General features: G+C 48.5%; 1 protein-coding gene across 2 annotated transcripts in view; it reads right to left on the bottom strand.

The window, feature by feature from the left end:
- Nucleotides 1-12488, bottom strand: part of TPD52 (tumor protein D52) — a 69731-nt gene extending 57243 nt beyond the window's left edge. The window contains exon 1 of one of the 2 annotated variants that reach the window (XM_023751914.1): nt 12355-12488. In XM_023751914.1, the coding sequence (XP_023607682.1) occupies nt 12355-12439 (85 nt within the window). In that variant the 5' untranslated portion in view covers nt 12440-12488. Of the gene's footprint in view, nt 1-2906; nt 2944-12354 lie in introns of those variants that run through there. The other variant, XM_023751915.1, reaches the window with a different exon arrangement.
- Between the last annotated feature and the right edge of the window lie 6 nt (nt 12489-12494).

Raw genomic sequence — 12494 nt, 5'->3', positions numbered from 1 at the left:
AGCCGGGAGCGGGCCGGGCGCAAGTACTAGTGAACAAACACAGCGAGCCTGCCTTGGTTTTCACTTTCATTAGAACGAGGAGTATATTTCCATCGGTGTGTTGGCCCTTTAATTAACATGCACAAACAGAGACGGATGCTTACACACCCAGGGGGAGATGGGGGAAGGGTGCTTACAATTCCGAGGTCACCAGGCTCTTATTAAAGAGAAGTGTTTATAACCGTTTCTCCACTCAGATTACCTTTAGCTTATGCAAAAAAAAGATAAGAATTACTGCCAATCGCAGGAAAACACTAAATAAAATGAGTACAGCTGCTGTACACGGGCCAGAAACTGGAGGGGCTCAATGACCGGCACAGTTGCTTCCCCAAAAAACAAACACCGAAGCATGGTGGCCGCTCGGGGTGCTGCCGAGCGCAGGGACCAAATAAGGGGTTCACCACCCATAACCACGTGGCTGGAGCCAGGACCCAGGAGGCCTCGGTAAGGGCGGCGTCACCGGCAGATTCCTTCTTTTCCACACCTCTCACTCCACAAAGCTGAAAGGCTACCCTGCCGCACCCCTCCAGCCGCTGCAGGAAGGCGAGCAGGACCGTCCTGCGAAGGACACAATGACATTTTCCTTCTGTTCGGCTCAGAGAACATGACTGTGAGGTGTGGTGTTAATGGGAAAAGCCCACGTGAGAAAGTCCCCGAAGGCAAGGAGGACTGGCAGATGGGCACGTGGTCAGAAGCCGGGGGTGGGCCTGGGTCCCTGCTCTTACCTGTGGGCAAGTATCCTGAGAGTCGGGGTGAGGGAAGGGCGGCAGCAGCCTCGCCCTGGGCCAGGGAGGGCCAGCACCTGGAGCCGGTGTCAGCCGCAGGGACAATGCGACAGTCATGGCCAGGCACCGCACCGGATTCGAAAGAAACATCAAGTTTCCTCTTCATCTCCTAAAGCTTCTAAAAATCATATGGCCTCCAAGTGTTTCTACTCTGCCCAGAATTATACAGAAACCCAAAGAGTTAAACTAATAAAGTATGGTTTTTGGGAATTTCCAATTAATAATTTGAAATATTTTTGTAAACTTTGAGTCATTGCGCGCATGGGCGCACACACACACACACACACATACACACACACCCCACAAGACCTAAATTAGCTTTGCAATAGCAATGTAATCCTATCTAATAAATAGGGAATATGCTAAAAATCACAAAGATGGCAGCACCCACAGCCAATAAGGAGGGAATATGCTAATTGACTGCCCCACTCTCAAAGATAGCAGCGCCCACAGCCAATAAGAAGGGGATATGCTAATTGACTGTCCCACCCTCAAAGATGGCAGCACCCACAGCCAATAAGAAGGGAATATGCTAATTGACTGCCCCGCCCTCAAAGATGGCAGCGCCCACAGCCAATAAGAAGGGAATATGCTAATTGACTGCAACGCCCTCAAAGATGGCGGGGCCCAGTCCCCTCAGCCCCCCAGCCGCCCAGGGCCGCCTGAGGCTCAGGTAACCAGGACCAGCCGAGGCTTGCGCTGCCAGCAGTGGCAGCAGCAGAGGTGTGATGGGGCGTCGCCTTCCCCTGATTGCTGGGTCGCCTCCCGCCCCTGAGGGCACTCAGACTGTGAGAGGGGGCAGCTGGGCTGAGGGACCCCCTCCTCCAGTGCATGATTTTCCATGCACCGGGCCTCTAGTTAATTAATAATAAATGGAAAAAAAAACTAGGAAATCCATTTTCAGAGGATTTTTTAGAATTCTTAGTGGAAAATTTTTAATACTAATAAGAAACATATATTACAGTATATTGAATGAGTCCATGACAGCCGTGGGCAAACTACGGCCCACGGGCCGGATCCAGCCCGTTTGAAATGAATAAAACTAAAAAAAAAAAAGACCGTACCCTTTTATGTAATGATGTTTACTTTGAATTTATATTAGTTCACACAAACACTCCATCCATGCTTTTGTTCCGGCCCTCCGGTCCAGTTTAAGAACCCATTGTGGCCCTCGAGTCAAAAAGTTTGCCCACCCCTGGTCCATGAATCCCTTCAGTAAAAGCAAAGCAAAAGCAACAGGAACAAGAAATCCCTTCAGTAAAACCAAAGCAAAAACAACTTTCTGGCCCAAGGGGGGAAGATAAAAAGAGAAAGAAGAAAATGGAATTCGGTGGAGAAAAAAGACAGGAAAAGAGAGAGAGGCTGCGTGCGGGAGGAAGGAGAAGCGCGGCCAACGACAGATCCCACGGGGAGAGCCGCAGGGAACAGCGGCTGGTGGGCCGTGGCAGGTCTAAGGCTCAGATGCCGGGATCACCGGTTGTCTAGCGCCCTCGGCAAAGCTGGTTGTCTCACCAGCGCTCACTGCCTTCAGATGTAACATCCACAGCCGCGTGACACGGGATGAGCCAGGGAACGCCACCAGACCTCCTGCAGGGAGCCCAGCGCCCCAGAGGCCGCCAGCAGGCAGGGACCAGGGCCTGAGCCCCTGCCAGGACTGACAGAGGAAGTGAGCTGGGAAGGGGCTGGCACCTGGGAAAACAGGCCCCCAAACCGGGAGGAACCTGCCACGTCACCCTCCTCCAGCCCAGAAGCACGGAGCAGTCGCAACCACTTCTCAATCAGCAGAACAGGCCTCGGGAGGTCTGCCTCTCTCAGCCACGACCGAGGAAACAGCCGACTGCCTCTCCAGTCTGGGGCTGCCACTGGGAATGAAAACTATCTCCCAAGTGCGAGAAGCCAGGACAATAATCACCGCACAAGTCAGTCCCACGGCCCAGGGAGCCCACGACCTCTGAGAAACCACCGCAGGGAAAACATCACAGCGTTCCCAGGATTTGGCTCAAATGTCACCTCTCGGCTCACCTGCGTCTCACCCAGGGACAGGAAACTACTTTCACCCACTCATATTTAACAAGCTCTTACTGTCCGCAAGGCTCTGGCACATCCAAGTGAATTGTTGCTTAGAGACTTGAGCTGCTTGAAGGTCAAAGCCTAGATAGGACTATTAAATACGTTTTGCGTTAAACACACCTTTGCTAAAATCAGTGGCATATACTATAGGAACAGTAAGCCCCATTACTCCCCCTCGCCTCCACTTTCTTCGCTAATTTCACAAACACACACAAATGTCAAGCACAGGCAAGCAAATCACCATCACTTACCCCAAAGGTCCCTTCCGAACACCATTGGGCTTCTGGAAAGAGCAGTCTGGCCTTTGCGCTGCCTCCTTTACCACTCCACAGGCCCCGAGTGCACCAGGCCTGCCCTCCTTCTCCGAACCCCCACCCGATCTATGTGGCTTGAATCTCTCAGCATTATCACGACTGTCCTCGTCACCAAGGCCAACAGCTACATCCCCCTCAATCTGCTTGGACTTTCCCCTCCCCTCCCTGAAATGTCCTGTTTGCTTCACTTTTTCCTCGAAATCACCTCAGCAACTTAATAGCTTCAAACATCACCTGTGCTAAGGTCCCCAAACCATGACCTTCTGCCCACTCCTCTCTTAGACCCAGATTTCACTCCCAAGCACATGCGCTGCAAGGACCTGGGGTGGCTTTAAAACATGCACACACTCGACACTCCTCCCACCAAAGTGGGGTCTAATCCCCCTCCCTGAATCTGGCCATCCTTTGTGACCCATTTCTAATAGAATGAGAGAAAAGTGATGCCACGTGACTTCGAGACAGGTCACAAAGAGCCACACTGCTGCCCTCTGCCTCTCTCTTGGGACTCCCCCCAGGGGAGCCCTGAGCTAGCTTCCTGAGCGGCCTGCTGTTGGGCCAACAGCATGGTCTCCAGAGAAAACACTCAACGCAGGCAAGCAAACAGCCCTCAGCAAACAGGCTGTGTGGACCGGAGACCACGGGCGCGAGCAGGTGCCTGAACTCCAGCCATCCGTGCCTTCCCAGAACCAGCCCTCGCGTGGTTGTTTGGATGATCCCCGTCGCAGGCTGCAAGGGGTCCCAACTGAGGCGGAGTGGCCCGGACGAGCTGTCCCTGCTGAGCCCCGCCACCTTACAGATCTGCGACCACAATCCGTGCTGCCGTTTTAAATCACGAGATGTTGGGGTGGTTTGTTATGCAGCCCTGGGTAACCAGGCTCCAATGTGACAGACCCCACCCAAGTGCAGACCCTCCCTCCCGCACCTGCTCTTCTTTTCCTAGATTCTATCCCAGTTCCAACCCGAAAACCCTTCTTTACTGGCCTTTGTCCTCAGACCCGCACCCCAGATCTCACCCCCAATTCCTTTCCATGCCCCTCTTTCTCTTATCAGATTTCCTACTTAGCCTTCAAGTCCAAGTTCAAAGGTCACCCACTTTCTTTACAGAGGACCCGGCCTAGCTGTCCACTGCCTCTCGGCCACGGTCACGCAGCCATACACACCCACTTCACTGTAGTGGCCTCGCTGTACGCTTGCACTTGCTGCTAAAGAAATGAAGTGTTTAATTTGAAATGGGAACCACTGGGTTAGCATTTTACAGAAACAGCTTGTCTTCAGTTTCACAGTTAGTACGTACTGACTTGAAGTTATGTCTGGGTAGAAAATTCAGCGTCAGCATTTTCTGGTTATAAGATAGTGAGATATTCTGGCTATAGTACCAGTGCTAGTCACAGATTTTTCCTTAATTTCCACAAGTATGTGAGTGTGGACAAAAAGGGGCCACATGCTAACCTGACCAGCTCAGGGCAGACCTGCATGGCGGCCTTGCAAACTCAGAGACCTAAAGGAACCACACAGGATGGTCTGAAATTAAAACGTTTTAACTGAAAGCAATTTATGGTGGGTAGTCATGTCCTAGGCCAGTATCTTCCCTGACAAAGGTCAAGCTCTACCCTAACTGAGCCTGTCTATTGTCTTTTTGCATCTGCAATTACGTCTCATTGGAATGTCAAAATAATTTTCTGGACCCCTCAAAGCACAGACGCCACTCTGTGGAGACCACAAATCCCCTCACTGTTACTGAGCTACTTGGTGACTCTTAACTATCCTACACCCACCTAAGCAAAAGAAGTGTGTGTCTATCATTTTACTTTATGTCCAATCCCAGAGGTTTCCCCACTTGCTTTCTCCCGCCTCCCTAATCTATCACCAACACATTTCATGTAACCCACTTCCGTCTCTCCCTTTGATTGTAATGTATAAAACAAGGTGCAAAACTGCCATTCTCCAGAGCATTATCTCAATCCCTTGAGGTTCTCAATCCCTTCCCAGCATTTGTCAACAGTTTGGCTCAAATCAACTCACAAAAATTCTTCACAGGGTTTGAATGTTTCTTACGTCATCATGAGGTATTGTCAGCCCCAGAGAGGTTTAGTGACTTATCCAGTGAAGCTGAAATTTTCCACCCAGACATAACTTCAAGTCTAGCATTCTTTGCCCTAAACATGTATAACTAGTTCTGACCCGCGAGGACAGACACACGGCCAGATTCTGGTGGACACCCTCCCTACCGCTCCCTTCCCATGGCGCTACCACAGCCTGCCGCTTTTCTGAACAATACCTGTCAAAGGAAAAGGGAGAGCGTATATAACTCTGCCAGACACATCACACTTTTTATCAAAATAAACTCCAGCCAGGCTGGTGTGGCTCAGTAGATTGAGCATAATTTCATGCATGAAGAGGTCACTGGTTCGATTCCCGGAGGGGGCACATGCCCGGGCTGCGGGCTCGATCTTCAGTAAGGGACCTGCAGGAGGCAGCCGATCATGTTCCCCTCTCATCGATGTTTCTCTCTCTCTCTCTAAAATCAATAAAAACATATTTTTTAAATATTAACTCTAGATGGATGACAGATTTAAATGTAAAAACGAAAACCAGCCCTGACCGGTTTGGCTCAGTGGATAGAGTGTCGGCCTGCGGACTGAGAGGTCCCGGGTTCGATTCCGGTCAAGGGCATGTGCCTTGGTTTCGGGCACATCCCCAGTGGGAGGTGTGCAGGAGGCGGCTGGTCGATGTTTCTCTCTCATCGATGTTTCTGGCTCTCTGTCCCTCTCCCTTCCTCTCTGTAAAAAAATCAATAAAATATCTTTAAAAAAAAACAAAACCGAAAACCATGAAAACATACACACCAAGTGAGGATGGCATTTCTGGGAATGAGTCAAAAGCTAGAAGCTAAAGATAAAAACCCATCAATTAGTATTTCTGCTTGGGGAAAAAAAACAACACTATAAAGTCAAAAAAGGAACAACAAACTAGGAAAAAATATATTAGTAATTAATATCATGGAAAGAGGCCACATTCACAAATCAAGGAGAAAAAGACCAATAACACAATAGTAAAATTGGCCAAGTATATGAACAGACATTTCATAAAAAATGAAATACAGGTCTTAAGCCTATCAAATGAAATACAACCACCTTCACTTTAAGAAAAATACATAATTAAACATATAGCTGCTCCCCTATGAGAACAGCAAAGACGACAAAGTGTGACAACACCCTGCCCGGGGGCGGAGGAAGCCTTGCTGGCACCTTCCTGGGGTGTATAATTGGCACCGCTTCTTCGGAGCAGGATTCCGCACTGTCAAACTGAACAGTCACATTCCTCCAAGAACTCTTCCCATAGGCACACCGCACATTTATGGGGTGGCTTGGGTACACATTTATTTGCTGCAGCTTTGTTTTAAGACCAGGGGAAACTTAAACATCCATCAGTAGGGAACAAGTTAAATCTCACCCTTGCGGTACATAATGTGGGGACACAAAAAATCACCTTCCTTCCACCTTCCAAGTTCTAGCCGTGCTGATCATCAAATTTATATGAGACAGATCAGCAGGAGAACGTGTCCAAGGTTCATGGCGGATGTACATGTGGGGTGCCATCAGAATATGGGACCCAAAGACGTCGCATGGGGCAGCGGCAGCTTGTACACCACTTTGGACAAGAGAGAAGGGGGCAGGGGCCTGGGATTTCAAAAGGAAAGCCGGTAATTACAGGTAGATGAGAAAGAGCAAACATGTAGTAGGTAACCTTTCTCTGGGCCACCCAGAAACAATGGGCCCTAGAAGGAAGTTGAACCAACAGGCTGGGCTAGGTCTCCTCCCACCGCCACATGTTGCAAAGGTGATGCTCCCTCCTTTAAGCAGGTTTTTCTACCTGAATGTCTTTAGGCAGGTGGGGGAGGGTCAGAGCTCTTTCAGAGTCTTCTTTTTTTTTTTTTTTGGCATAGTTTTTATTGTAGAATTTTAATGTTGACATTACTGCAGACTTCCCTCATCCCCTCCCCTTTGCCCACATCCATCCCTACCCTCCCCCCCACCACACTATTGTCGGTGTGCATAGGTTATCCATATGTTTATTGGCTAATCCCTTCACCTTCTTTATGCAACCCTCCTTCCTCTCCTCCCCTCTGACACCTGTCAGTCTGTTCCCTGTATCTCCATGTGCTTCTGGTTCTGTTTTGTTCATTCCACATATTAGCGAGATCATATGCTATCTGTCTTTCTCTGACTGGCTTATTTCGCTTAGCATAATGCTCTCCAGGTCCCTCCATGCTGTCTCCAGCTGCACAGTATTCTGTTATATAAATGTACCAGAGGTGTGGGGTTTTTTTTATCCACTCATCTACCAATGGGCACTTGGGCTGTGTGAGTCTTTGTTTCTTAATAACCAGATTAAAATCAATAAACCAAAAAGCATATCTGGGATGGCAAAACTTTGGTTCCCCTCAATAACATGACACATCTAAAAATACACATCTATAAACAGTCATTAAAAGGAAGCCACTCTACATGTCAAATGACCTCTAATACACGCAGTATTAGCCCTAGCCAGCTTGGCTCAGTGGATAGAGCATTGGCCTATGGACCAAAGGTCCTGGGTTTGATTCCGGTCAAGGGCATGTACCTCAGTTGCAGGCTCCTCCCCAGCCCTAGCCCTGGTCAGGGCATATGCAGGAGGCAACCAATCAGTGTTTCTCTCACATGGATGTTCCTCTCTGTCTTTCCCTCTCTCTTCCACTCTCTCTGAAAATCAATGGAAAAATATCCTCAGGTGAGGATTAAAAATTAAAAAAAATAAAACACACTGTATTTAAGTGAAGGTAGGCACTAAACAATTTGTGTATGTCATATAGCCACACAAGTGCATACAGAATTATGTATCTAAGTAAAAGTGTATGTGAAACTACATACACAGACTCTCTGGGTGGGTGGAGAAGACACTGGTAACAGTGGTGGCATTGCCATCCAAGGGACACAGGCCAGGGACAGGACTGGCAGGGAGGTTTACCTTTTGCAACCTTTTAGTCATTTTGAATTTTGTGTCATGTGCATTAATTACCTGGCCATGCTAGTAAAAATGATGCTGGAGAAGCGTTTTAAAATATAGTCAGTTTTTTTTAAGGCAAGGAATAAAATGAAATATTCAAAGGATATTACTTAGGGAGTTGTTGAGAAATTTAGATAGGTGGATGGCTATAAACCAATATGCTCTCAGTGGCTTTTCAGAATAGGATTACAAGTGATTTTTTCTTTTTCTCCATCTGTATTTACTGATTTTTCTAAAATGAACAACTATTCTCAACCACCAAAAAAGTACTTTTAACTCAAACGTTTTTTAACTTCCAGTAAACATTAAATCCCTCAGACATTTACTAATAAAAATACATCGCTAAGATTATGGTTTCTGTACAGCTAGTCCCCACCCAGTTAAAGTAAAGTTTGGCAGAGTCTCGGTTAAATGCAGCCAACAATCTATACTAATAAAAGAGTAATATGCTAACTAGACCGGGAGACCTTCTGGACATCCTTCTAGGCAAAGCCATGGTGGTGGGGCCGAGGCAGAGGTGGTTAGGAGCAATCAGGCCAGCAGGAGAGGGCAGTTGGGGGCCATGAGGCTGGTGGGGGGGGTGGGCCGCTGGGGGCGAGCAAGTTGGCAGGGAGGGGAAGTTGGGGGTGATCAGGCTGGCAAGGGGGGGCAGTTAGGGGAGATCAGGCCAGAAAGGGGGGGCAGTTGGGGGTGATCAGGCCAGCGGGGGGGAAGTTGGGGGCGAGCAGGCCGGCAGGCAGAGTGGTTAGGGGAGATCAGGCAGGCAGGCAGATGAGCAGTTAGGAGCCAGAGGTCCCGGATTGTGAGAGGGACAGGGATAGGGCCTAAACCAGCAGTCAGACAACCCCCAAGGGGTCCCAGATTGGAGAAGGTGCAGGCTGGGCTGAGGGACACCCCCCCTCCCGTGCACAAATTTCGTGCAACGGGTCACTAGTTAAAACATAAATAATGAACCCCAAAAGGAAAATAAAACAATCTGAACCACAACAAAAGAATCAGTAGCACAGTAGGTCAGGGGATTGGGTATTCTTTTTTGCTCTAAACTGGGAGCTATCTGTTTAGATTGTGTGCATGAATTATTCTGCTTTGAGATCTTGCTAACCACTCATAACCCCTCCTCCTACCACTTAAGCTTTTCCCTGGGGACCAGGCAGGCTTCCGCACAAAAATAAGTGCAGGAAGTGAGTGTGAGCTAACAAAGACATCAGCACCATATGGAACGCGAGACTTGACCAAAGAAACCAAGAACCTGCATGGCTCACACCTAAAGAAGATCTGTGAGCAGACCTTCATTGTTATCCAGTGTCTCCGTATTTGTTTTACTTTTAAATAAGCGACATCCACCTCACATTTTTGTTCTCTCTCAGGCATAATTACAATGAAGTCACAGAGACATATTACTGTGTCACCCTTTTCTTTCAGCCTTCCCTCCTCCCCATTTTCTTTGGCCTTCCTCCCCCCCTTAAAATAAAGTGTGTGTGTGTGTGTGTGTGTGTGTGTGTAATTCAAACACAAAAATGCTTAGTGACTAGTTGACTATCACTTCCATATAATGGTGGTAAACTAGAGGTTATTACTGAGTAGTGAGCATAAATATTTATTCAGCCCCATAAAAGGTAGTAGGGAGGGTTTTTACAGTGTTTGCACTAGTTAGCACAGAGCAGGAAATACCACACACGTTAGACGTGCCGTGCGGGGCTTAACACGTTGAAATTCTCGACAGGCATCAGCAAGTTCGGGTATATTTTAAATCACTTGACACTGGCTGAGCTCTCAATTTAAGCAGAGCATTTTATACAAAGTCTTGGTACAGAGGACGGTGCGAACTATTAGAATCTGAGCCTGACACTGAAGAGTATTAGAATGTGCCACTGAAGACACAAAGAAAACTGTTCATTTCCAAACTCTACAGCCCTGCTGAATAACACAAAGGATACATTTTGACAGCTTCATATAGGAAAGAAGGCAAAGGAGACACTTTCAATAGAGAAAGGCATTTAAGACAAGAGGTAGGGCATTTAATTTTGCATCTAGAGGTGTGTTTTTAAAGGGACAGATAAACGCAAGGAAGTCCACACACAGTCAATAAAAATGTTCTGATTTGGTTTTAAAAACTATGCAAAATAATCAAAATTCAAGAGCCAAGCACAGAGTGTGATAAGCCTTGCTTCAGCCAACAGTATTTGCTAGTGAGCAGGAGGGTTTACAATCCTAGGCTCCTCCTCCACGCTAAGCCAGGCATCTCACTGAGTCACTGAAGATTGAGCCATCCACTCCACCAGCTCAAAAGCTCACATTAACTTGCCCCTCCCCCCAAGCCCTGCACAGCCTCATCAGCAACTTTCTCCACCTAACCACAGAGCTCCACTTCCTTTAAAATTACAGAGGAAAAAAGAGCAGGAGACAGGAGGAAGTAGGAAGCGAGAGTCCAACCTGGAAGGTCACCAGCGGTTCTGACAGCTGGAAGGGGCTCCTGCATTTTCCCTTCCATTGCAGGTAACCCGCAGACATTTCTGAGCACCTACTGTGCGCTGTGGGAACATAAAGATAAAAAGGCAAAAGAGACAGGCAGATGGAACCAGCAGTGTAAGGCAAGGCTATGTGGTTCTCACCCAGCACAGCTGCACAGGGAGCCCGCTGACCTTCCCAAGCAGGTGACTCACCTGTTATTCTGAGACCAGTCTCCATACCCTTCACTTGAAGAGGAGGAATAACGATTAAAAACAAGGATTAACAGTGTGGCTCACTGGTTGAGGGTCGACCTATGAACCAGGAGGTCACAGTTCGACTACTGGTCAGGGCACATGCCCCGGTTGCGGGCTCAACCTCCAGCATGTAGGAGGCAGCTGATCAATTATTTTTCTCTCATCATTGATGTTTCTATCTCTCTCTCCCTTCCTCTCTGAGATCAATAAAAATATATTTTTTTAAAAAACACGCAAAAAACAAGGACTAACATGACTATGTCTTATACACACACACTAGTCCTACAAGAGCCAAGCAGAGTGTGGCAGCCAGTTGGAATACTGCAGCGGCACCAATGGCTGCTTCTTACCAGAGGAGCTGGAACACAAAATCCAATCAAATCAGTCCCTCCACTCACCTAAGTCAGACACAGTTCCTGACAAGTACCAAGCATGGTCGTTCTAAAAACATCGTGTTGACCATGGCAATGGAAGACACGTACAAATGTGCAGGCTGAGATCTGACACCACAATTGTCCCCACTCAAAATTCGGACAGTGCTGGCTTACAAGGTGGCCCTGCCTCCTCCTCACAACACACATCAGACTTGTGATGATTTTTCTGACTCTAACACTTGAATGGCTGCTACTATGTGCAAATCGCCATGTTACCCAACCCTGGACAAAGATAAAGGACATGCCTCTCCCCTCAAGAAGTTAAAAATAGAGGCAATATGTGTGTGTGCGCGTGTGTATATATACATATGTCTTTTACATATTACATACTGTAAGTGCTCAGTGTGACAGTAATTTGAGGGATGGGAGAGAAAGGGTTGGGAGGCCCCAAAGAATCTTACAACTTCTCAAAAGTTAACATACAAAGCTGTATCAATGAAATAGGGTTTATTTACATAAAACACATCAGCATGAAGGAAAACACTGGAGGCTAATAAGCAAAAAATGAAAACTGTGAGCTGAGACTCAAAACAACAGTCATTCCTACCCCAACTTTCCAAACGGGCCCAGTTGTTCTTGGTCGTGTTTTTCAGCGTTTCTGCATCTTTTTAGAGCGTGTGGCGCGTCTGTTCCAGTTCCCCGGTTATGACCGGCGAGGAGCTCCTGGAGGTGGCAGCCCTGAAAGCTGGACGCCCAGCCCGGCAAGGCCACACACCGCACACAAGGGACCCCCCAAGGCGCCGCACCGCACCCGGCACCGCACCCGCTTTCGGAGCCCTGTGCGCCCTGAGCGGCGCTAACAGACCGGGGTTTTGTGTCCATGGGCAAGAGAAGACCCTTCCGATGAAAAGCTGCCCTCTCCCCACCCCAACACCCCCACGGACACCACCCCGCGGCGGGACCCCTGGCGTGTGAAATATCTGCGTTCCCGCCACCGCCATGAGCTCCGACGCCAACAAACCCCACGCTCCCCAGGGGAGGACCGAGCGGGTCCTGCGGCCACGCCGGGAGCGCCAGGACGCGGTCCCCGGAGCCTCCGTTTCCATCAGCGACAGGAGCAGCTGCGCGCACTCGCTCCGGCCGCCTTCCCCCAGAACGCAG

The sequence above is a fragment of the Myotis lucifugus genome, unplaced genomic scaffold, assembly GCF_000147115.1.
Source record: "Myotis lucifugus unplaced genomic scaffold, Myoluc2.0 scaffold_27, whole genome shotgun sequence".
Taxonomy (NCBI): domain Eukaryota; kingdom Metazoa; phylum Chordata; class Mammalia; order Chiroptera; family Vespertilionidae; genus Myotis; species Myotis lucifugus.
The sequence above is the reverse complement of the archived record's forward strand: the minus strand, read 5'-3'. Positions and strand labels throughout refer to the sequence as shown.